Genomic DNA, 26,278 nt, shown 5'->3' with positions numbered 1-26,278 from the left:
GCTGAACATTATGAAACATAAATTTTTAAGATAGCGCTAAGTATGCAGAAGTAGTTTGATTGATTTCACCTTCAGAGCCACCACATCTAAGCAAAAAGGGGTTTTCTGTCAGTGACAGGTTCAATTCCCACCAATTTAGAAGAAAAAGCTTCATCCCATGTCTCTTGATTGACATTAAAAGCCCCAACTGGGTTTTAGAATTAGCTTGGGATCCACCAGGGATGAGGTGTTACCTTTCCAGGTCACATGTTGTGGCAGTGGATTCACCTTCGGGGGGTCGAGTGGGACCAATAGTGGCCCAAATGCCCTACTGTCGCTTTAGATTAGCCTCCATGAGGATAAGACTTCTCCCTCCTGTGTGTTAAGTCTGTGAAATGTCAGGCTGCAGCCAAAAACAACAATTTTGCCTTCAGTTCAGAGCCTAAATAGAAGCTCACAGTAAACTCCTGTATGCAAGATGAGACTACTCTGTCCCACCTCATTAAGCAAGTCTCTTGTGATCAAATGAGAAGACAATTTTGTGTGGCTGTTGTCCTCATTACGAAGCGTCGCTGGAGTCGTCGCACACTCTGTGATGAGTGAGACACCGGAATACAGAGGCTTGACTTCTCCGCCATTTATTACGCTGGTTTATTATTTTTATTAGATAAAAAATGATTCGCTTGTCAGCGTGGCCCCTTTTCAGTGTCAGTAATCACATTTTGCGAGTGGGGCTCATTTTTTATGTGCTTGGAAAGTGTTTTTTTTTTATTGTAAGTTTGGAAATCTTAACAGGGTAATATGTACTATCTGTAGTTGCAGTATTAGAATAAAAAGATTAAAAAGAAAGAGTTACCGCCATAAAAAAGCATGGCGCTCTATATTCGGTTTGAGCATTTGGATCTTGCCCTGCATTAAAATTTTGTAAAGGTTCTCAGTGTCCTGTTGCTTAAGACAAAGAGAACTGAGTTCAAGGTTTTAAAACTCAGTAAAACTGGTGACAGCTGTGCAAAGTTTTTGTTGCGATCTGCTGGTTTTTTGTATTTTTACAACTAGAGGTAAGGTCTTTTGCCAGATTTAATATTTTTGTTGTTTAACCTGAAAGGGTTTGAAGCTTTTAGTCCAGATTATTCACATTTTTGTTCCTGCTGAGGCCACCTTTTCATTTCTTTTTCTTTTTCCATGCAGGGAATTAGAAATGTGATCTTCAGCAATAAATGGAGGCATTGAATTTATTAAAAAGCCTGTTTCTTCATTAAAAATTTGCTTATATTTTCAAACTATCTTTGTCTCGCTACCATGGAAACCGTGTCATTTCTCCTGACACTTTAACAGACATTATTTTGTGTGAAAAATGTTCTGCTGCGAAAATCTAAAAAAGATGACCTTGGATGTTTTTTTCTTATTCTCTGTCCTCTTTCTCACTTTTATCATTGACTCACTCATTGCCTTTTCTCTGCTGCTTCTTCCCTGACTCTTTATATTATACCTTTGCATTTATCCCCAGCCTTGTCCTTCACACACACACACACTCACATCTGCTTTTGTTTTTTTGTCCACCCAGCACCAACTGGAGAGAAAAGACAGTCAGAACAGCTCCCAGCACAGTGTGTGCAGCCATCGCAGCACCCACACCGATTCTCCCAGCCACCCACCCTCTGCCATGCCCAGTGAGGCAGTGGTCCCCACTCCCGCTGCCCCCACTCAGCCTCTGCCAGTCTTGCCCCCCCAGGACCCCGCAGATGGCATGCTCACCCTCCAGAAGAAGCCAGACCCTTTTAAGATCTGGGCACAGTCCAGGAGCATGTATGAGAGTCGACGTGAGTAGATTTCTTTTTTGTTGTCGTTGTTTTTTGTCCTATTTTGCAGAACTAAAACAGCAGTTAGTGGTCATTTAAGAAAAAAAAAAGAACTATAGATATATATTTTTTTTACCTTTTATAAGGACGAATGTGGCTTCAAATCTTTTTTGCATTTGCCTCACAATTTTTTTTTTTCTACGTCACAACGGATTCTGATTCAAAAGGTCCCTCCAGAAAGAAGTGTCCTTGAAAGCATGTGCGAGCAGATGAGTTGGGCTGTGTGGCAGCTGCACTACAACCACCATCCTCTCAAGAATTTCGAAGCACAAATAATAATGTGCACACGTGATTTACACATCATTCAGAAATAAAAAAAAATAAAGCACATGTTTAGAAGACTTACGTATGCTATTGAAAGGTTTCCGCAGAGACTGGAGAAGTCAACTGATGCATCAGATTGTAGGCAGCCATTAAATGCCTTAATATCTTTTTCAGTCTTGCTTTGTTGTTGCATTTTTCATGGGGAAACTCTTTACATATTTGTGATGAGAAGGAGAGAGTCCCCAGAAATAGCCTGTTCACTCTCCTGCTATGGGTGAACTAAATCATTTAAACCTTCTGTTTTTGTGCCAGAGGTGATGTGTCAGAGGCGTATGGGGCACAATATGGCTGAAAACACAGCTCTTTGTTGCAAAAGATTACATTTTATAATGACAGAGAGAGAGCATTTATGGCAATTTTGTTTTAGCAGTTGTTATTGCACGGAAAAGTGAAAAATGGGTGATGATGTTTTTGCCCGTGTGTGTGCCTGTTAGCAAAATATCTCATGACCCACTGAATGAATTCCAATGAAACTTGCAGGAAGTAATCATTTGATGTTTATCTACAACTGATTAAGGTTTAGAGTCAACCTGATTCAAGATGGTTGCAAGAGCCAACTGACCTTAAAAACACAAAATTGCTATAAGTCTAGCAGTTTTACTGATATAGACAGGCATTTTGGCATGTTTCTGACTAGGACTGATCCCTAAACACATATTTTGAGCACTAACAGATCACCCAAGATCTTTGTTTAAAAATGTGTCCATAACTATTTAGAGTCAACTCTGTCTGTCTGTCTGTTAGCAAAATATCTCATGAACTACTGGACAGATTTAAATGAAACTTTAAAAAAAAAAATCATTGAATGACCCTTTACAACTGATTAACTTTTGGAGCCAACTCATTTCTAGATGGCTGTAACAGTCAACTGACCTTAAAAAAAATGCTATAATTCAGTCAACTTTACAGATATTTGTGCTAAAATTTACTAAGTGCACTTATTGTGCAAGATCTTTTCCTAAAGCTTTAGCATTAACTGTTGAAGTCAACCCTATGTGTTGGTTAGCAAAATATCTCGTGAACTACTAGACGGGTTTTAATAAAACTTTCAGAAATCGATCACTGAATGTACATCTACAACTCATTAACTTTTGAAGTCAATCCAGTTTAAGATGGTCATCCAAGCTAATTAACCTTAGCCAACAATAAATGGCTATAACTTAGTCATTTTTACAAACATTGAGCTAAAATTTGATGTGGCAGTAGCTGACACATCTTGCGGTGTTGCATGATATTGTGCTTGAGGTTTGTTTTAAGGTTTGACCAGAGCAACTTCGTCTGTTCTCAACATAAGCTAGTCTTAACTCTGCCATGAAAGGCGGCGGGCGATATGAATTCCTTCAAGGACTACTAAGCCATTAATTGACTAACTGTTCTTGTCCCGATGTGGCTAATGTTCGTATGCTGCGTGTTTCACTGTCGGTTAACAGTAATGTCAGCAAGCAGAAAGTAGGACTGGTGCTAATTAAATATTAACTGGGTCTTGAGAGGGTTGCGTTAAGCTGCAGATGATTGTTAGATCTGTTTGATAACCTCTGAAGGAGCTACAGCCTCTTTCTGGATTCAGCAGGGGTGAAAGAGAGGAGAAGAGAGGTAAACAGAATGACAAGGAGGCCCAGATCCTCTCCATGTATTTTCATGTTGTTCACATCCCAACACTCACCGGGTGAATTTGTAAGGAGGAGGATTTGTGCATTCGCTGCGCACACTAGCAAAGCACTATTTCGGTAGCAGGACAGTATGATTGAATGTTCGTCCAGAGTGCCTAAAGATTATCTTCGCTTCCTCAAAACATTTTTTAACTTTTCAAAGACGAGACTTTTTTCAGTTAGTCTTGACTGACAGATAGAGGGGGGTGGGTTGTGTTTTTACCTAGTAGCTGGCTGCAACAGAGGTTCAAGATGTGGCTGTCGTAGCCATTTGCATTCTGACACGCAGCCCCCCTGGAACATTTCCAGAAAGTTTTCATGGCTTCGGTGCTCGTGTTGCAAAAAGCACTTTTTCTCAAACTCTCCAGCCGAATGAGGATTGACAGCGTTTAAAAGCCATGTTGTTTTTGTTATTGTTATCAGTTCCTAGCTGACTTGACAAAAGCTTGGTTTTGGTATTCACAAGTTTTCTTGAAATAGCCATTCTCCCACATGTGCTTCAGCCGTGAAAACTGTCTTACGGAGAAGTGGCGAATGAGAATGCAAATGTCTGCAACATTTCCAGCCAGATCCTTGGTAAAAAAAAAAAAAAAAAGAAAATCTCCTGGTGATTGTCAAGTGAAACACTGCTTGAATGTAGCAGCTAATTTATTCTGCCTGAATGTGCCTGCCTGGAAGAGCAGTTGTTTTATGCTCTTCTTCTCTAACCTGCATCAGACTTTCCATCGGCTCAATGATGCTGTTGATATGCTCAAATGTTATATTGATATACACAGAAAAATGGTCATTGAGAAGTCTTATTTGCTTTTCTCTAGATGCTATTAACAAAGCTAAGCAATTTCTCCCACATACTTTTGAATCTGGACCGGATTTTCAGCAAATTCTCTAGGAAAATCTCTGGTGTTCATGTGTGAAAACAACTTCTTTCTTCCTCTTTAATAGTCTTTTCTCAGCCCACTGGTGTAGGGTTCTGTTCTGGTCAGTGGTGCATCTTGGGAGCAGGCATCGCTTAGTGTGATCAATGTTTAGAAAAGCAGTGGCTTTCTTCTGCATTGCCCCTTGTACACATGCTATGAAGGATTCTGCCTCTTGGGTTTTGATTTTGACGCTAATGTTGTCCACAAACGGTGCCATATCTTCTCACTGTGTGGCTGTTAACAAGAATAACTTTTGGCTCATGAAGACAATTTATCTCTCATTTTAGAGGCTTCTTTAGCTCTAACTGACCATACACAGAGCTAAAGAATTCTCTTGAAGGAAAGATGACATGTTGTTGCATCCAGTTGCTGTTGTTTACAGTGACCTTTGATCGCCACTCATTACAGGTCAATGGAGGGTTAATTACAAGTCTACCAGCAGCATTTTTTTTTCAAACTAAACACATCATAGGTGGAACTGTTGTGCTAAGGCTAACGGATTTGCCTCCTGGCCTTACGTGGCAGCCGTGCAGACAGAAGGCAGTGCAGTAAAAACTGCCCCGTTCCTCCTGTGCGTACTGGCCCTGTGGGTTGAACAGACTGACACCAAACTGCCTGCATCCTCCTCCACAGTCTGCTCGCTCTGTGGCGAGATGCAAATAAGTGTGGATGTGATCATGTACAGCAGAGAAGATGCAACACACGGGGGAGAGAGAAATTAAATGTGTGATTCAAAATCACAGTGCTACTGCAAGCTAATAATATAGACCAATAAAATATGCTTTAAGTCTCCTTTTTCCCAGAGTATGACAAAGCTAGAACATGAGACTTCAGAGACTGGTTTTTGGACTGGATTTGAGGACAAGGACTCAACTACTGTATCATAATGTATTGTTTTGTAAAAAGATAAGGTGTTGTTCAGGCCTACTTTTATTCTGTCACTAATAAAAACACATAAGCATATTAATGATCAGTAGTGTCTCTTTCTTTTATTTGAATTTGCAAGAACTTAACAAAACTGGGTGGCAGAACTTGTTGATCTAAAAGACAATGCATTCAGTGATGTAGGAGCTTGCACATCCATGACTGATATCTATAGAGATCACTCACTGATTCTCTTGTGCGTTTCAGTACCAGATTGCCAGGAGCAAGACATTTTCCTTTGGCGGAAAGATACAGGTTTTGGGTTTCGCATCTTGGGAGGAAATGAGCCTGGGGAGCCTGTAAGTATCTCTTTAAACTTGATTATGAGTTTACAGCTATACAAGCACATACTCACAAACAGGAACCATATTGCTCTGGATGCTCTTCAGTATCTTTGCCTCAGTATTGCCTGACGTTGAAGGTGTGTGTGTGTTAATTTTCTCTGTTGTGTTAGCAAAATATTTTATATACCACTTGACAAATTTGAATGAAATTCACATCTAAATTCGATTAACTATTAGAGTAAGCCACATTCAAGATGGCTGCCACAGCTAAGCCACCTAAGCAAACACAAAAATGGCTGCAACTCTAGCTATTCAGCTAAATTTTGTGTGGTTATAGGTGAGAGTGATGCACAACTTTACTTTGAGATCTAACTAATTTCACCAAATTTGTTTTCAAAACTTTGCCATTAGCTGTTGAAGTCAAATCTATCTGTCTGTTAGCAAATATCTCATGAAACACCAGATGGATTTTAATGAAACTTTCAGAAAGGAATTATTGGATGTACATCTACAACTGATTAACTTTTAGAGCCATCCCTTATCAAGATGGCTGCTACAGGTAAACAACTTTAGGAAACACAAAAATGGCTATAACTCTGTCAATGTTACAGGTATTTAACTAAAATGAGTGTTCTAGTCTGAGTCTTCCCCAATACATACTCCAAGCGGTACACATTGTGTGATATCTTTACCTAAACTTTGCCATTAACTATTGGAGTCAACTTTGTTTGTCCGTTAGCAAAATAGATCATTCACCATTGGACAGATTTTAATGAAACTCCTAGAAAGAAATCATTGGAGATACATCTTCAAGTAATTCAAGAAGACCATCACAACTAATCAACCTTAACTAACACCAAAATGGCTCTAACTCAGTCATACAGAGATCAGATACAGAGCTAAAGTTTGATGCGGTATTAGCATACTCAGAGCACTAAGACCTCTTATTATTATCTCATTTACAAGGTTTGACCAGAACACCAACAATTACATCCCTTCTCATCTTAAGATGATCTTACTTTAAAACTCAGGCATGAAAGGTGGCGGGTGCTATGCATTTTGTAAGGAAGACTAGACCTTTAATTAGTTTCTTCATTTTTTTCCCCTCTTTTGTTGTGCTTTGTCTGCCTTTAGACCAGAATAGCACCAAATTCTAACACCCGACTCCCTCCTCCTCTCTAACTGGAGCTGCTGCTCTCTGGAGGATCATATAGACAGCTTGTTAAGAGAAGCAAAAGCCTTATTCTCCAAATCCTTGCTATTGTGCATCATATATTTGTCTTAAAAGTGGCAGCCAGGAGGAGAGTGATAGGCAGCAATTGAGTAAAAGGGTGAAATGAAATGGCAGCGAGCTTTAGCTCTGCCTCGCGGGAGCTGAACTTGTTAAATGTACCAAAAGTGATGCGCAAACAGCAAATCTGTTGGGTGATGCTTCACAAGGCCAGGGCACGCTGGGCTCATTGAAAAGAGTGGTCTTCCTTCAACTGTAAGGTTATTCTACAATAAAAAAAGTTTTCTTTTTAGCTCCAGAAGCCTTTATTGCCTCTCTTGGTTTTCTAAATATCATCCACAAATACTTCAAAGAGAGACAGCAGAAGCCTAATTTACACTAAGGACTGCCCATTAAAAACAAGTCATCTTTCTGTCATAACTGTAAAGCTGTTGCATGGATGTCACTCAGTAGATAAGAGAGGCCATATTTCTTGTCTTTTTCCAGATATACATAGGGCACATAGTGAAGTACGGGGCCGCAGATGAAGATGGCCGCCTGCGATCGGGTGACGAGCTCATCTGTGTGGACGGCACGGCTGTAGTGGGCAAATCTCACCAGCTGGTGGTGCAGCTGATGCAGCAGGCAGCCAAGCAGGGCCACGTCAACCTCACTGTCAGACGCAAGACCCCCGGATACGGAGGTGACAAGAGTTTTCCATAAAACATGTACATGTGTGTTTGTGCGTTTGCCATGCATTTTTATGTGAACGAACCATCCGTCGCTTGCTCCTTTGTTCATTTCTGTAGTCAGTGTGATCTCACCCTCTTCACCCACCAGGGTCAAAAGGAGATGGTGACGTTCCTCCATCCCCAGCCTCCTCCCACCACAGCAGCACCCAGGCACCCAGTCTGACGGAGGGAAAGCGCACCCCTCAGGGCAGCCAGAACTCACTCAACACTGTCAGCTCCGGCAGCGGATCCACCAGCGGCATAGGCAGCGGCGGTGGAGGAGGCAGTGGGAGCGCGGTGGTGCCTGCCTCCCTGCAGCCTTACGACGTGGAGATCCAGCGAGGAGAGAACGAGGGATTTGGTTTTGTCATCGTGTCGTCCGTTTCCAGGCCTGATGCTGGCACTACTTTCGGTGAGTGAGGTAGACTGAGCTGTGGTTTCAAAGCAAGATTCAGAAAAAAAATCTTCATATGGCGTTGAAACCTCAACCCCAGTTTTAAAAAAAACAACTGGAACATTAACTCAATGATTTGTAAATAACATAAACCCACATTTTATTCAAACTGGAACATAGTAAATATTTAAACAACAACAAAATGTCTCTCAGAAGAAAAGATGGGCAGAAGTTTACCATTCTGTGAAAAGCTGCATTTAAAAATAGTGGAATACTGTTCATGAATGGAAAACTGGAAAGACTATTATCTACAGTTCATAATATCTTCAAAGGATTTCAAAAATGTGGGGAAATCTCTGTGCACAAAGGACAAGGCTGAAAGTCAGTACTGGATGCCTGTAATTTTCAGGCCTTGTCATTGCTGCAGTTCAAACCTCTGAGCAATTGAAATCATTTGACATATAATCTAAAAAAACAAAACAGCAAAGAAGATCCAGGACTGTTGAATAGCTAGAATCTAACATCAGATAAGAACGAGGCAACGTTTCCCTCTAAAAACTCCAGCAGGTGGTCTCCTCAGTTCCTAAATGTTTATAGACTGTTATTAAAAGAAGAGGACATGCTTCACAGTGGTTAATATGACCCTGTCCCAACTTCTTTGAGATGTGTTGCTGCCATCAAATTCAAAATTATCCTACGTTTTTTACAAAAAGCTGACATTTTCTTAGTTTCAACATGTCATATGTTTACTAAGTTCCACTGTGAATAAAGTATGAGTTTATGAATTTTTTATTTACATTTCACACAATTTCCCAACGTTTTCTAAACTGAAATGTATCTGCTCATGATGAACAAATCTAATACACCGGACTGCAGCAGAGAACCCAGAAAGAGCTTCAAACTCCCCACAGTAAACCACACTTCAGGCAATAAGGTACAGGAATAGTAAAAGCAGCAGAGTAATTAATCATTGATAACATCTTAAGGCAGAGTTACCCCCATTTTCAGTTAGTCCTCGATGAGTTTTCTTGCAGGGGTGTGCAACAGAAGTGTGCTCCCTGCCACAGACTGAGGTCACACATCTACTCCTCTTCATCATGTGCTGAGCAGACTCCCTCAGGATCCGGCTGTCTGCAGCTTTATCACCAATGCCACCATCAGAGATGCATGCCTTATAGCGCCTCTCATCAGTTCATTCAGCTCGTAATCGAAGTCCACTCAGCACCACTCGTGGCTGTCTATGCCGTTTATGTATCAGAGCCAAACAGCAGAATTGCATTCAGGAAAGTTGCTCAGGCACCGAGGAAAAAATTGCACATGGCGCCCTTGAACAAATTTGGTACAAGCCTCTGAAGTGATGATCACAAATGTCACACCAAGGACCCTTAGCCTTTACAATGATGTAATGTGATGTGGCATTACTGGTAAACCTTAAGAACATAAGATTCTCTAGCCATGCTGTTTGCCCTGGGGTCATTTCATTGATCCCACGGGTTGATGGTGCTAAATTCAGTAATTAATGTGCTAGTAACACTAGCACTGTTATAGCCAAGGAAAACATCCTATTCTGAGGGTTTTCTAGCTTTAAAGGCTCCTGTTTTAAGCACTTCTTTGTGTTCACTCTTTGTTCTCATGGAAAAATGACATAAATTTTGTTTGGTTTGCATGCACTGATGTGGGGTCATGCATTAGCACCATGTTCTCACTCTTTTAATGGATTCTTACCTTGCTGGACGAGCAGTTTCAGCTGATTCAGTCTGCCATACATCATGGAAACAATCTGCTGTCCTCAAGTCCATCAAGGCCCATCCTCCTCTCGTTCTCTCATACCATGATCTTGGGTTGGTGTTGTGCTTAGCAGATTGGGTATTAAATCCTTGTCACACTCTGTAGTATCCCATAAGTCATTATTTAGATAAAGTGACAGCATAAAGCACATTTTCAATAGAGACAGAGGACGGGGAACTGAAGTAAGGTGATGTAATTAAAATGGATGCCGCAAAGATTGCTGGATGGAAGGAAGAGATGAAGGAGGAGAGATAAAAGGAGCACAGAAAAGGAAGGGAAAGGAGAAATGGAGCTATTCAATGTTTGTGCTGAGTTTTTGTGTTTTCAGTCATTACTTGATTGGTGCCCCATGAAAACTACAAGCTCTTTGTAAAATTCCTATAAATTTTGCAGCTGGTTTAGAGACCACAGAAATCATAATCAAAATCATAATTTCTATGTTTTAGCAATATGTTTACTTTGAATCTGTGCAAAACCTGTTGGGTTTCTTGGGTGAATTAGTAATATGGATAAATATTATTTTTCATCCTGTTCTTTCCTTTCTCTCTCAATATTTCTTTCCTTCTTTTCCCCTTTCACAAAATACAAATCAACAAAACCAATCACTGCAATCAAACAAATAATCACCGCACACTGTTTTTACCATGAAAAAAAAATACATACAAACAAAAAAATAAAAAAGCTGGAAATGCTTGTGTGGCAATGCCCCACAAAATAGGACGCATCATCGAGGGCAGCCCGGCGGACCGCTGCGGGAAGCTGAAGGTCGGGGACAGAATACTGGCTGTTAACGGCTGCTCCATCACCAACAAGTCTCACTCAGACATCGTCAACCTGATTAAGGAAGCCGGGAACACCGTCTCACTCAGGATCATCCCAGGTGATGGTAAGGCTCTTTGGCTTCCAGCCTCGCATGCCTGTTTCATAATGTACTATGATGTGACTTATTCATGGTTGGAGTGGGCCGGAAAGGACACTGATGCTTTTCACGGGCAGGAGCACTATTCTTCAGGGTGTGAACCCTCATGCGAAAAGGAGAGTCACTAAGCGGGAGGGAAAAACTGTTGCCCCCAGAAGCTACGGTTCCACACAGCTTCTCTCTTTTCTCTCCTCGTTGTTTGTTTGACTTGATGAATGTGCTGTAATTGAGAGAGAATTAAAGCCCTTCTTACAGTTAATTAGGTGCTTCCTGTTGGCGTTGAGCAAATATTTGGTGTGAAATATGTCAGATGCTGAAACAAAGGGTGCTTGTTAGTGATTGAGCTGCTGACTGACAGAGTGCAGAGTTTTACTTAAAATTAATAGCCTACCATTTCTTGAAGGAATTCATTTTGCCTGCTGCCTTTCATGCCAGAGTTTTAAACTAGGATCATCTTATGCTGAGATAAGATGGAGTTATAGGCACTTTGGTCTAACATTGGAAATTACTTTTTGCCTTAATTGTGTTTGTCAATATCTCATGAGATGTGGTAGTGCTTGGAGTACATGTTGAGGATAATTTTGCTACCACTACACCAAATTTTAGCTCAATATTTCTAAAACTGACTGAGTTATATTAATTTCTGTGTTGGCTTAAGGTTAATTAGTTGTGGTGACCATCTTGAACTTGATTGACCTCAACAGTTGTAGATGTGCATCTAATAATTTTTTTCTGAAAATTTCATTAAAATCCATCCAATGGTTCGTGTGATATTTTGCTAAGAGACAGACAAACAGGCACACACTTCAGATACAGGCAAAAAAAAACCATTGCCATTTTGCCTTCAGTGGAGGGTGACATTGAAAGTTAAAGCGATAGTTCAGAGCTTTCCAAGTGGGTTCTGTGGAAAGATTATAAAAATTAAAATATTTTAGTTAAGATAGCTGTTTGATCAGCCTCAGTTTGGAGAAATAAAGCTTATTCTGACCAAACGAATCAACTAATAGGTAGTCAGAAGCACCATAAATTCACTCCAGCCTCAAAAATTTCAAACCATTTCAATTGAACACTATTTTATAAACCTCTATAACTCAGTTAATTCTGCATTATGCGGTTATTTACATAGACGTCCATGGTTATTTGTGGGAAGAAATACCAGCATTATAAGGTAGCCTGGGGCACTTGTGCCAGAAATATTGTAACATTTCTGCTGGAATAACAGTGTAATGGGAAACCGATGGTAATGTAAAGGTTTATAGTATTGCATTCACATAAACTACTTGATTTTTTAAAAGATTTGAGTTGTTTTACGACAGCAGCAATTCACTTTGGTCTTGGCTCTACTCGAATTAGCCGTTGGCTTGTCAGCCCGGTTAGAATTAAACTATTTTTCCAAGCTGGGCCGTTCAAAGAGCTATCTACAACAAGTGAGATATTATTTGTTCACCTGCATACCACCTTTCCACAGAAAGGTGGTATGCAGCATGTTTATTGTCTGAGGCGCAGGGAGGTTATCGTGAAAATAAGGGAACAGTGAGGAGGGGGCCCGAGATGACTGAGTCAGAGTGATGTTTTTGCTAAACACAGAGACTCCCGCTGCTGTCACCGATTCTTCGTGTGCTGCTGTTCTCCTGACAGTGAGATGGAATTAGAAAAAAGGCAAAAGAAGACAGTTGTCCTTGTTTTTTTTCCTTCACAGAATAAAAGATGAAACAAAGTTACATTTCTCAGGAGTATTTTTTTTCTTGTTTTTCTTTCATGCAAAGGGGCCAGTGTTGTTCTTGTGCAAATGGCAAATGACAGCATCACACACAGTTAGCATCAGGCTGAATGGAGCAGCCCGTGGGCGATTCAGATTCAAAAGGACTCCTCTGGACAGCAGCATTCATTTCTCCAGAGAGTCCTGTAGTCTTTTGGAAATACAGCTTCAGGCTAACTGTTTAATTACAGCAGCTTCTTTCTTTTAAGTAGTGTATTTATTTCTCTTTCTTTTTCAGAATCTTCCAATGCTTCTCTGCTGACTAATGCTGAGAAGATAGCTACCATCACCACGACACACACACCTCATTCCACGGAGACCAGGTAGGGGATGATACATCCCTCCTTTTTCCAAGTATGAATACATGAAGCTGTCTTCTAATTGTCCTGTGTTTCTTCTAAAGAAATAATTCAAAGTCAAAAGGAGCTCCTCCTCCACCCCCTTCACAGACCCAAACACAGGTAAGTCAACATACTTAAGGCACAGTTTTTGGTTTTAAAGGATTTGTGTCCATCACAGAACTTTACACATTCTTACAGTCAGATATTTTTAGACTGAGAAGGTTTGAAATAATAATCTTAGAAAACCATTTAGTGGAGATTTTAGGCAGGATGAAGTCTACAATTCATAATAGGAGATGACAAAGCTAAAGCAGGGAGAATCTGACTTTAGTTCACATTTCCAAAAATAAAAAGCAAAACACACATTAGAGATTGGCCTCCATTCTTTCCTGTCATGTTGTTTTAAGCTGCACATTTCATTCTGGTGAGAATATCATTTTATCTCTGAGGCTAGTAAAAAAACTAAAAAGGTCATATTTAGAAGTGTTTGTCACACTAACCCATTTGATTTAAAATGTATTTACACAAATGTTAATTAAAACGACAACATAAAAATGCAGAGTTCTTTTGAACAAGGTTTTCTTTTTGGTGTCTATTCATATATTGGAAAAAAATTAGAAAAATAACAGGAACACGGCTCCTTGGCATTTATTACTTGCTGTTGTCGCAACATATTTTACTGATCAATAGGGGGCAGTAACACACTAACAGAAGAATGGAGGAAGGTGAGATTGAAGAGGGGCAGTGTTACTGATGCTTAATAAGGACAGGTCTTGTTTGGTGAAAAGCGTGTAACCTGGAGTTCTTGAAGAGCACATTGATTTCAAACTATAAGTGATCATTAAAGGGTCAGTGTGTCGTTTTTATTACGTATGAAGAGAAATGCACTGTAAAATAAGACTGTTGGGTTTATATTGCCTAAAATAACAGTTTCTTTATAGTTCAAAGCTCTGTTGGCTCTAAACGCAAGACATTCACATTTTATCTGATCACCACAGATTTCTTTAAGCTAATAATGAAGTTGGGGGTGTTCAGTTAGTTCAGCACTTTTTTGTTAGATTTAAAGTCATCCTTCATGCTGAAACTTAACAATATCACATACAGGTCCAGTGCTTGTTCTTGACATTTGTAAAAAAAAAAAAGAAAAATAAAAAAACTATATTCTCTAAATTCTGAGTTGCATCTTTGTTTTCTTTTACATACAAATGTCCCACACAGAAATCAGCAATTTATCATTTTAGTTTATTGTTTAAAAGTCTTTGCCTATTGAGGCTTCTGTTTCCACTTCCAGTGTATGATGTTCATATAGATTTTTTATTTTATTTATTAACGTCACTCAATTAAAATTTATAATTTGGGTGTAAGAATGCTGCAGACTGATTTGGTGTAAAGTTTTGGACCTGTCAGGACCAAAACGATTTCAGTCTGATCTCACATACAAACATAAAATACTGTATTTGCTTGACCTTTGTAATACTGACAAAATATGTGAGCTTCACACTCATGAACCTAAAAGACTTTCTTCTTTTGCTATGAAAGTGTAAACACAGTTGGAGGAAGCAGTTATCTATGGTGGTGTAGAACAAATGTATGATTGAGCCAAAAAGCTTCTTAATTAGGTTTAGACAGAGGTGATGGTTTGGGAAGGCCCTTACTTCTCTCCACAGGGTTCTGAGGTTGCGCTCTTGTAACAGATTTTGGGGAGACCAGGCTAATTATTTTCTCAGAGACAATGCCGGGGAACTTTTTGATGAATGTAGAAACTTTGGGTTACAGCCCTTGTGCTGCCCTTGCTTAGTGAATCAGTAACCTGCTCACATGCACCCATGGCATTAATTATTCATGCATTTCAAGGTATTGTACTGCCATTGACACTCTGAGATTTTGTGGGATATGGCTTGATTAGTTTTGAAGTTTAGATTCACCTTTCGACTCCCCTGTTGCACTATAGGTCTATGCTGTAAATCACGTTTCACTGGTTTCTCTGTGATTTTACCACAGGAAGCAGAGTTTTATTCTGTGGACCTCGAGAGGGACAGTAAAGGCTTCGGCTTCAGCTTAAGAGGAGGACGGGAGTACAACATGGACCTGTACGTGTTGAGACTAGCAGAGGATGGGGCTGCTGTCAGAAATGGCAAGATGAGGGTATGAAACTCCAGATTTTGTCAGGCTGAATTTCACCTCTTTTCACGTTATGAAGCCGTATTATCAGCCAGCTCTCGCAGTCATAGAACCTCTCTGTTTTAAAGGTGGGAGACGAGATCCTGGAGATTAATGGTGAGAGCACAAAGAGCATGAAGCATTCACGAGCCATTGAACTGATCAAGAACGGCGGTCGGAGGGCACGACTTGTCCTAAAAAGGGGCGATGGATCTGTACCTGAATATGGTAGGTAAACATATTGCAGTGGTTTTGCTCCTTTTGCTTCTCAATAAAGATGCTAATTCTACATGCTGTACATGCAATAGACTAAAATACAGTCCTGTCTGCTGAGTGCACAGCTGGAAAGAAGTTTTCTTAAATTGACTGATCCGAGCATTATCAGCAGGCTTTCATTGGGAATCATTTTCAGACACCTTTTAGAATATTTTTGATGCTGTGTAAAGTATTATAGTTTCTTGTCTTTCACAACAAATCCCTTCTTCTCTCAGTGGATGTACTGTAAAACAGCCTCTTGTCTGTTTTATTTGTTTTTTTCTCTCTACTCTTTCTTCTTTTCTCTCTGATTGTTGCTGGGCTCTTCCTCCTCCTCCTCTCTCCAGCGATGATGGCTCCTCATCTCGCTGTTGGTACAATGAGGAATGACAAGATGGGAGAGCCCTGTTTCTACCTAATGGGCCAAAATCAGACAACGGTTTGTAGCCAAAAGTCTGTCCCGGTTCGCTCTCCCTGCCATCATCCCTCCCTCCCCCCTTTGAGTTATTTACTCCCTTTCAGCTCATCCTCACTTGCATCCCACTTTGTGTTTGTGTACGGATGTGTTTACACCATGTCTTATCATGCTTGAATTAAACTATGTAACTTCTGAATCCATAAATGTACAAATCCTTCCCTTTTGCCAGACTCAAAAAAATGGACTAATTTAATGCTATCGCTCATCACATGCTGCTGCCATAGCAACCTACAGAATTTGGCAGGCCTTCATCCAAATGCACATTTTTTGTTTTTCTGCTTTTTTTGTTGTTCTTCCAGTCAATGTACATATTGTTTTAAATGACTTTCTAGGTGCCTGCTGTCTCATTGATAACCCTTGCCCTACACTTGCTGATGTGTTGCACCTGCTGATGTCACCTTGTGTTTCAACCTGCAGCTGTAACACGCAGAAACACTTTTAGACCCATTTTGTTTATCGCTGAAATGCTTTTTTGTGTGTGTGTGCAAATCAGTATATAACCATTTAGATTAGGTTGTTTGTTTCTGGGATTACATGCAGGATATATAAACAAAACACACACCAATGCATGATGTCCATATCTGCATTGACTTTTTTTTGCATGTCAATGCAGAAAAACCACATAAACCAACACAATGTGCAGTTTTTATTATATTCATCCAAGTGATTCCTTTTAAAGGTGTTTGTTTTCAGCAAATTTGTCCTCCTTTCTTCTCTCCTGCAGACGGCAGCAGTGACGGGCACCCTCCCACACCCCGGGCACAAAACACTCCGGAAGTGAGAACGTTGCCACCCAGCAGCCGATATCACACCTCATTGGAGTCCAGTTATCCACCAGACCTTCACAAATCATCACGCCTGGAGGAGGCTGCTTGTGGCCGAGGTATGGACAAGAACAGGGACAGGGCTGGTTCAGATCAGATGGAATTCCAAGGCCGACAATTTAACCCCCATCACCATTACACTTGGAATAATAATCACAGTCAAAGTACCCCCAGACAGCAGTCCCCTGACAGTAATAGCACTAGCAGTGGCAACAAGAAGACCAGAGGCCGTAAAGTCAAGAAGTCTGAATCGGAGAGTGGCATCTCTAAACTTCTAAAGACTCTGAGGAAGGACAGCTCGGGAAAAAAGGCTGCAGCCGCCGAAAAACTAAGGGGCCGAGAGCTTTCAAGCAGCGGTTCTACTTTGGATGAGAAGTATCTTCGGCAGCGTCGTGGGTCCCTCGACCGCTCACCAACCAGAAAGCGCACCTCGTCTCCAGATCGTCGACGGGCGAAATCCATGGACCGCAGGGCAGAGCGAGGACATCGTGACCGCACACCTGAGAGGGAACACGATGATGGAGGGTTTCTCTCAGTCACCCCTGAACGGAGGTTCCACGAGCGAAGGCTCCTCAAGGACTCACAGATAGCTGGACGAGTCAGTGAGGCTTCAACCCCCGAGCGCGCCAACAACAGCATGGAATCCTTGTCTCGTTCCAGGGGCCGCACGGACGATAAAGCCACAAAGAACGGCAACCTTCTGAGAGACTCTTCTTCAGAGAGGAGAGAGGACCGACATCGCATGAATGGGACAATGGAGAGGCGATACAGAGCGGAGCGGGACTCTTCCCCTGACAGCAACTACAGCCGGGACGAGCTGAACTATGCAGAAGCACCTAGACTGAAGGACTACTACAGCATGATGAAGAACAACGCTGCACACAACAATGCTACCTACAACAACGCAGGCCATAACAATAACACAGTAGGCCGCAGCTCAAACCAGGTCCCTGAGCCCAAGAGGAGGCTGTACAAAGAAAGTCCTAAAGACCTCAGCATCTAGAGCAGAGGTTCCCCTCGCTACTCTCTCCTCTATCTGTGCAAACTTTGTACCATACACTGGAATTGGACTTCTGACAATACTAACTCTTATTCTTTATTTTGTCCAATTGTTTATTGATTAATTTGATTGAGTAAAATATTTGTGGTCCCACCCAGAAATTAATAAAACAGCAGGAGTACAATCCTTCTATCAGTTTCTACTGGTTGTGTTGTCATTGTTCTAGTTATTTTGAACATAACAGAGGTTGTTGTACTGTAGTAAAGGTATTGTATGTGCCTGCATATGAAACCAGTGATGTTGCTTTTTGTAGACATTGCTGACTTTAAATATTTGTTCCCTCTGAGGTATGAATAATGCTTCCATTTGTGGTAACTACTAATTAATGAACTTGTTTTGTCTTTTTCCACTCTTGAATTGCTTTACTGAACAAACTTTAGAACAAGACGACGACGGTTCACAATGGAGTTAAAGGGAAACAAATCTAAATTTAAGATTGGATGGTAAAACTAGAGTTTTAAATTATATTAAAAAAATAATATATGAAATTACTGAATTTGCTCTTTATTTATTTTAAATTTGCCACATTTGTTTAAAAGCTGCATTAAATCATGAAGGAAGTGTGAGCATGCTGTCCCCATGATTGTTTTGCATTGAAATGTTTGACAGCTCTTTGCTTTTGAGAGACTAACAAATCACAAAAGTGAAGTGAAAGCTGGCACTGCTTATTTTGGTATCCTTTAAAGGAAAATTATACACACAAAAAAAAAAAAACTTTCCCTGTTTGCGCCCTGATGCAGTAAAGAAAGGAGCTTGGCTCTCTTCCATGGGGAAACTGTTCTGTGCTGTGGGGAAATGACAGTCAAATTTGTTGCTCCTCGGAATTTGAGTTGAATCATTTAGTCTGCATTATGCCACAATTCCAGCTGAAGCTGCCATGAAGTACGATTGTGCAGATATGCCAAAAAGAAAAAAAATGTAAATTATTCCTGTGCAAGATGCATGTGTAAATTAAAATGTAGTGTAACCACTTTAAATGGTGAGCGAGAAGAACTGATAAGGAAACACACTGTAATCCCACAGTAATAGGTGGCCCCAGTCCAATTGTTCTTATTATGTCCACATTTGAGCCCTGACCCCCCGACACCTCCTGGGTCCTGACACACAGAGAGCTGTTGTGATGGTAACATATGAAGAGTCCTGGTAGAAAAGACAACTAATCTGCCATGCTGAGCCATGCTGTCACGCCACTGGAGTCTGACTGCTGCTTTTTTTTTTCATGTGTTTTTGTGTGTGTTTTCTGTCTTATGTTTTGTTTAAGAACTAAAACTATATATTGGGTAAACCACAAATGCATTGTTCCATCACTGTTGTCACCATGGTACTGTATCCAAGAAAAAAAAATGAACAGAACTTTAAAAAAAAAGGAGAGGTTGGCCAACACCTGTAAAGAGTTTTCCCCAACACTGTAGGAACACGTCAAGGAATAAAATGTTGCCTTTTTCTTGCACAAAAAGAGAAATTTATGAAAACCCCTCAGCAGTGAGGAATGTGATTTTATGTTTATATCTCTGAAATGGACCTGATGATTTATGGTAAATATGTTGATTTACTCTGGATCAGGTATGTAAAGACATTTTAACATGAAAGACTGTATTTGGTCAATCAGAAACTGATGGTTTGAATCTCTCTATGGTTAGCCTGCCTTTGTATTATAAAGCACTTGTATGCAGTCTGTGTTCTCTTCAAGCATTATTTCTTGCAACGTGCTCCAGACATAATGCTGTCTCTGTGTTGATAAAAAGCAGTACATGTATATGGGCCAATCTTTTTTATATAACTATGCATATATAAATACTACATTGTTCATAGCTTTATTTGACCCATGAAGCTAAACATAACATTAGTCAAAGTACAAGTAGACGTGGACTTGTCCAGCTTCTTTTCCTTGAGATGGATTACAATGTATATGTAGCTATCAAAAGAAGTCTGTGGATGCTATTTTTATTATCAAATAAAGTTTTCCATACAAAGTCAAAAGGATTTCAGTTCTCTGCACAAGCACACATCTCGGGAGGGGCCTTTGAAGTCAAGTCTGATGCATCAGTTGCAGTCACTCTATGTTACATACTAATTGAAACATTACTGACTGGAGAACTAGAGGATTGTTTACTCAATTTAGCTGTGACTGCACAAACATTTACACATATAAAATTTGCGATTTATCTGTAGATGCATGTAATTTTATATCTTAGCTTCCTAGAAATTCTTTGGTGATACCTAATCTGAAACAGGTCATTGTAATTTTACAAGTTTGGTGATATAACAGATGAGAGGGTACTGAATAAATCACTAAATATTGCCTGTTCTTTTAATTGAGAAAACACAAAAACAATAATAGCATAAATACTTATCTATGCAGTACCCAAAATATTTGTAGTTTTGTACCTCTGGTATGCTTGGCCATCTCATTTGGTACAATTTAACCAATTTTAGTTGAAATACGAGTGAACACAGTTAAGACTTGTGTGGATGTGATGAATGTTATTACTTTAAACTGGTATTTATTTCCAAAATGCAACCTCCTTTCTTTTTTATGTGGACAGAATTTAAATATCTTTAATCTTCTCTTTTTTGTACTAAGTTGTCCTAAAATAATCTTCTTTTTTTCCCTATCTTTGACCTCAACTTCTCATTAAATTGTGGTGTTATGGCTGCTGTAGTTTCACATAAGTGCATTGTAGAAAGGCTGTGGATTTCATTAAAAGATTTGTTATACTTTAAAATGTACAACAATGAAAGAACAAATGAAACCATCACTCTTCTTTCATGTATAATTATACCACAGTCCCAAGAGAAGATATCATCTAATGCCTGGAAAAACTTAGTAATTTTGTAAAAGATTGTTGCTGAAAACTTGAATGTTCTTTAAGTACTATTAGCAATAAAATGTGTCCTCTAGTATTGCAACTACAGTCACCACAAAATATTTTGGAATTTACATTTTGTAAAGTAGAAAGAGTATGAAACATTTAGATTAACTAAGAAACTGTGTGCAACAATTACATTTCTTTTCTTTTTTTTTAATTTGATGGTTACTCTTTAGGTCTTCTGACTCAAAATTCATATACAAAATAAATCTTTGACTAGATATATATTTTTATTACCTTCTTCACCTTTGGTTTCCTACAATAGAATAGTGGTTTATAGTCATAACCTTTGTATCAAGGTGTCTTTTAGTAATTACAGCTTAGTATTAACCATTATTCACTGTTAACCTCAATAACTAATATTCATAATAAGATAAAGGTGGTTGTTGTGTCATGTATATTTATCCTGGATTAATATTGTAATCCCTTTTAAGATCTATATCCAAGGTGACCTGTGATTAAAATGAGATTAAAGTAGCAAGGCAGGCACCATTTTGAAAAAGTCAAACTATAGTCTAATCTGCTGTATTACTCTTAAATTCTGCTGCAAAGAAGAACTACATGCTGTTATAACAAATAGAAACTGACTCCAAACATAAGTGTAGTTTGAATAAATCAGTCACATTTATTTGTTTGATTAAATATACTACAGTCATAAGACGTTTTGCACCCAAGTTATAATTAAAACATAAATCGGATGTTTCATTTGCAAAGTGCGTTTTATTTTATGTTGCCTTGATTACATGCCTCTACATTCAAAAATAAGCCAGTTATCATATATGATCCAACTGTGAAAGAATAACATTTTTTTCCTTTCTTCTGAGGAAAAAAAAAAACATCTCATAGATTATTTAGTTGGATATTCTGTACATACAGGAACAACTTTGTAATGTGCTGACCTTTCCTGCAACTGTCTTTAGGTTGAACCAACTGGTTTGTAAAAATACAAAAAGGAAGATATTTCTGTAGACATTAGCCTTCAGTCGTTTCCCTGGGGGGGCAGAAGTCTTCTTCTTGGATGGTAGATTATGGAGCCTTTGCTTCATGCTCATTTTATGCAGGAGACACAGAGCTGGAGGAAACAGAGGAAGCCTCGGTTTTGGAGGCAGTGGTGGATGCTCCTTCCTCCTCTTCAAAAGGATTCTTTCCGCAGCACAAGGTGGTGATCATGCAGTGGCGGAACTGCTTGTTCATGCAGATGTAGATCATTGGGTTGTAGATCGAAGAACTCTTGGCAAAGAAGGCTGGGATGGTCATGAAGAGTGGTCCAAATTCAGAGCCCTGATGTGTGAAGATATACCAAGCCACTCCGGCATAGGGGAGCCAACAAACCAGGAAGGAGATGACCATGAGAATGACCATGCGGGTAACTTCCCTCTCAGCTCTCTGGGTGGTCTCAGACTCCTGCTGGGCGGCAGCAGCCTCCTTGACAGCACAGAGCAGTCGGCCATAGCAGAAGAACACAACAATGAGTGGAATGCAGAAGTGGCAGATGAACATGTAGATGACAAAGGACTCATTGTTGAAACCCTCGGCACGGGTGTAGTAGTCGACTCCACATGAGCACTGCATGCCCTCAGGGATGTAACGAGACCAGCCGACAAGGGGGGGCACGGCACAGGCAGCAGCCATGATCCAGGTGAAGGCCAAACCCATAATAGCATGGTTCTCACCAAAACGGAAGTTGCTGATGGGCTTGCAGACAACCAACCACCTTTCCATAGCCAGAACAACCAGTGACCAGAGACCAATTTCACCACCAAGGGTAGCAAAGAATCCTTCCAGATTGCAGCCAAGGCGTCCTAGCACGAAGTAGCCATGCATCGAGGTGTACATCGTTGTAGTGAATCCTCCAAACACCATGAAGAGGTCAGCCACCGCAAGGTTGAGCAGGATGTAGTTTAGAGGGGTTCGCAGCTTCTTGTGTTCGATGGTGACATAGAGAGTGAGGAAGTTGATGGGGAAGCCAACAAGGATGAGGAAAAACATGTAAGCTCCCAAAGCAGCATAGGCTGCTGGGTTGACAAGGTAGTACTGGGGGTATTCATAAGGACTCCGGACAATACCAGTGGTGTTCACCATAGGGACATAAAAATAGGGTCCCTCTGTGCCGTTCATGGTTGCGGCTTGTGGTTGCTATCAGCCCCTTCACTTGTGTTTCTTCTCGGCTGTTTCGGAGTGAGATGAAGATGGCCCTTGCTACAAATGGATGTGATGGCTGCAGTCTGGCTTTTTAAAAGGCGCACCTTGGATTATCGCTTTCCAAATCCGTCAGCACAAATTGATTTAGGCCACAGCTAATATCTAATCCAGCCGTCACTGCAAACATAACTGACCACTCATCAAGTTATTAAGGTTACACCTGCTCATGTTTGTATCAGAGCTATGAAATAACTGTTTACTCTCAAAGCATGATGACTACTGCCTATCTTATTTTAAAAGTGTTCATAATCAGTTTGAGGTACCACTGAGGGCTGTATTTGCTAAACAAACAAATTTCTGTAAATTTTCTTCTTTCATCTTAATCTTTATGAATTTTGGTAGCCTTTAAAAAGAATCCTAAAACCCAAGTCTAAACCAAAGCTTGTGGTTTTCAAAAACCCTTGCATTTAATGGCTAACGTTTTGGCTTTATTAATTATAAACCACTTTCACCTAATGTTTGTCAATATAAAATACAAGATTCATGAGTAACAAATCTTTCATTTGACTAAACAAACTTATGCCACCACAGGGTCTAAAGCAGGGGTAGGCAACCCTGGTCTTGGAGAGCCACTATCCTGCATTTTACTTGTTTCTCTGCTCCAACACACCTGATTTGAATCAGTGTGTCATTAACAGGCTTCTGCAGAACATAAATAAGTAATTTAATCACTGAATCAGGTGTGTTGGAGCAGGGAAACAATTAAAACATGCAGAATAGTAGTTCTCCAGGACCAGGGTTGCCTACCCCTGGTCTAAAGGGAGAAACATAAATGTTGTATCCAATTTAAATGACATGTTTGAATTTGAAATTTAATCTGATCTTGATGACCTACTTAAAACCATACACTCAAAGTAACTTGAATGTGTCTCAGCTACTATCAACAAATTTTAGCTCAGTATCTGTAAAACTGTGGCATCTATCTTGAATTATGTTTCCTCCAAAGTTAATTAGTTGTACGTCCAGTGATTACTTTCTGGTGGTTTTGTCAAAATTGGTCAAGTGGTTCATGAGACATTTTGGTAACAGACAGAGACATAAACACACAAACCCAGGCACACACAGACAGGCAAAAACATTATCATTTGCTTTTGCCTTTTGGCTGCAATGATGACGAGATTGGATCCATTGCTTTCACATGTATACATTAAACTTTTAGTGGTGTTTGACAGTTGGTCTATCTGAATTGTCTCTAAATTGTATGACCTTAGCTGAAACTTAATGGATCATTTCAGAATTTTTGTTTTTCCTAAATGCATCATTAAAGCATCTTTATTGATGAGAAGAAGAAAAAAACAACTGAAAATATCTTAAAAGAGTCTTATGAGAGTCTCATTATTTATTCTGCTTTTAGTAGTGATTTTCTATACTATACTGAATGTAGAGCAGAGGCCACAGAGCTGCTGAGTGGTGGACCATCTTAGCTGTTGGTAAAGAGCTCAGCACTTTCCTAATGGGTGTTGTATTAAAGAGATTTGGAGCTTATGGTTGTATTCCTCTTACAAGCCTGTAATGGATTTAATGTTGCAAAGGGTCACTCTCACTCAAAGGGATGCAGCTTTGCTAAGATAAAATATTACATTTGTACCCCTTTTTTGCAATGATTTCAAGATTTGGTTACATATAAATATGTCAGATTCTGAATCAGTTGCACGTTATTTATTGCATTTGCATAATAACATCCTGTCCTCTTTTTAAAAAAAAAAAACCCACTGGTGTAAAAAAACATTGTTGGAGAGAAAATGCTGGGAGGCAAACTCACACAGAAATATTTGCCATTTTTTGTGACGTTTTTATATGATGTGTAAGTGTTTAGGTTGTCCAACATTTAACTCTAATATTTTATATTCAGTTAAAGATTAAAAACTGGTTTTGCAGAGACTCAGTCTTGGAGCACAACAGGAACAGATTATTCTGGTAATCGAGGGAGCAGCAGTTCTTCAAATTCAAGCCATCTATGTGATTTTCTTTTTTTCCCCCCCAGTCACTTTTTTTTGCTTCTTGGCTGTTCAGCAATGATTTCAAACTACTGCTGTGGAATCGAAGATGTATAATATTGAAAAATATAAAATTAAGCATTTTTGTATTCTCCAAATGATAGTATTGAACATCAAATAGGCTTACAAAGGAACTTTTAAAACATGTGCAATGTCCAAACTATTTCTTTTCAAATTCCTCTAATGCATTTGGGGATAAAACTACATTAATTTTAAACCAAAACTAAATATGCTGCATTGAAAGGCAACAGAAATGTAAAAAAAATAGAGCCTAAAAAAAAGACAGAAATGGGCAACAATGAGGATCTGCTCGAGAACACAGAAAGCCAGGGAGCTTTTGAGCTGAGGGAGGATAATGACTAACAAACTGCAGCTGAAGTCATTAGAAAAACTAGTTTCAGGTGAAGAAAATGAGACTCGCAAAAGCTAAAAAGGGAACAGACTGCAAATTTTTAAAGAAAGTAATGTCACAGAAAAGACAAGATGATCCTGTTAAAATCCAACACAGAGCCACAAATTATAAAATCATAAAGAAACAGAATGTAAAAGTAACCACAAAAATCAACAAACCATAAAGTTTATAAATTAGTCAGAGGAAAAATGAAAAGAAAGTCCACATCTGTTTAAAATTTAAAAAGCTATTTATTTTCAGAGCCAAAAAAATGTTTCTGTTTCTGATCTCTGTCATAAAAATGAGCATTCCTTCTCTCTCGTTTTCACTTTTTTCAAAAGTACTTAAGGATTTAATGAGCAGCAGCAATTTGTATTGTATTTTGTGAACCTTTCTTTACATAATTTTATAACCACAGAGAGAAAGCGCATAATTGTAGAGGAGATTAAGGCGAGATAAGAGTCTGATTAAAGTGGTTTTCATCGGTCTGTTCATCTTCTATATAAAAAATGATCCTGCTCAGGGCTATTTCTGAATAGATCCTCTCTACATTGTTAAATGACTTCACCTTAAAAATAATAATAGTAAAACTTTGTCAAGAAAGTGCAAGAACATTTGGAAAGGTTTCCTAACATTTATAATTGTAGTCTGTACGTCAAGAGAAGATAAATAAACTTTTTCAGAGTGAACTGTGCTCTCTAGTGGATACTGAGTGTATTAAATTTTTACATTATCTATTTTTTTTTAAACCCATAAGTTTGTTTTTTTACCTTTGAATCAAATAGCACAGAGCTTCAGTGCTGAGATGATAAACAGTTTTCAAAAACAGAGTACACAGCAAGATTTCAGCTTTAAATATGTAAAGATTTTGCTTTACATCACTTTAATTATACAGTGGTACAGTGGAAACAAAGTAAGAAAATGAAAACGTGTGCATTTAACCATGTTCGGAATAGTATACAT

General features: G+C 39.4%; 2 protein-coding genes across 13 annotated transcripts in view; one reads left to right on the top strand and one right to left on the bottom strand.

Moving 5' to 3' along the window:
• LOC108232031 (membrane-associated guanylate kinase, WW and PDZ domain-containing protein 1-like) overlaps nucleotides 1-19,835 on the top strand; it is a 91,590-nt gene extending 71,755 nt beyond the window's left edge. For 10 of the 12 annotated variants that reach the window (XM_017409518.3, XM_017409517.3, XM_037976963.1 and 7 more), the window contains 10 exons: nucleotides 1,544-1,799; nucleotides 5,860-5,951; nucleotides 7,654-7,849; nucleotides 7,987-8,289; nucleotides 10,742-10,945; nucleotides 12,976-13,060; nucleotides 13,141-13,198; nucleotides 15,080-15,223; nucleotides 15,328-15,466; nucleotides 16,696-19,835. In XM_017409518.3, the coding sequence (XP_017265007.1) occupies nucleotides 1,544-1,799; nucleotides 5,860-5,951; nucleotides 7,654-7,849; nucleotides 7,987-8,289; nucleotides 10,742-10,945; nucleotides 12,976-13,060; nucleotides 13,141-13,198; nucleotides 15,080-15,223; nucleotides 15,328-15,466; nucleotides 16,696-17,798 (2,580 nt within the window). In that variant the 3' untranslated portion in view covers nucleotides 17,799-19,835. Of the gene's footprint in view, nucleotides 1-1,543; nucleotides 1,800-5,859; nucleotides 5,952-7,653; nucleotides 7,850-7,986; nucleotides 8,290-10,741; nucleotides 10,946-12,975; nucleotides 13,061-13,140; nucleotides 13,199-15,079; nucleotides 15,224-15,327; nucleotides 15,467-15,840; nucleotides 15,933-16,695 lie in introns of all 12 variants that reach the window. The other 2 variants (XM_025004509.2, XM_017409525.3) reach the window with 1 other exon arrangement.
• Nucleotides 19,836-21,425: 1,590 nt separating this feature from the next.
• LOC108232055 (rhodopsin) lies at nucleotides 21,426-22,942 on the bottom strand. Its single transcript, XM_017409602.3, has one exon. The coding sequence runs from the start codon at nucleotides 22,841-22,843 to the stop codon at nucleotides 21,779-21,781; it is 1,065 nt and encodes a 354-aa protein (XP_017265091.1). The 5' UTR covers nucleotides 22,844-22,942; the 3' UTR covers nucleotides 21,426-21,778.
• Nucleotides 22,943-26,278: the final 3,336 nt, after the last annotated feature.

Source organism: Kryptolebias marmoratus, linkage group LG8 (assembly GCF_001649575.2).
Source record: "Kryptolebias marmoratus isolate JLee-2015 linkage group LG8, ASM164957v2, whole genome shotgun sequence".
In the NCBI taxonomy this organism is placed as follows: domain Eukaryota; kingdom Metazoa; phylum Chordata; class Actinopteri; order Cyprinodontiformes; family Rivulidae; genus Kryptolebias; species Kryptolebias marmoratus.
This window is presented reverse-complemented; position numbering and strand designations above follow the sequence as displayed.

Excerpts from the sequence above, each read along its gene's own strand:
- LOC108232055 (XM_017409602.3), bottom strand. The coding sequence starts at position 22,843 with ATGAACGGCACAGAGGGACCCTATTTTTATGTCCCTATGGTGAACACC.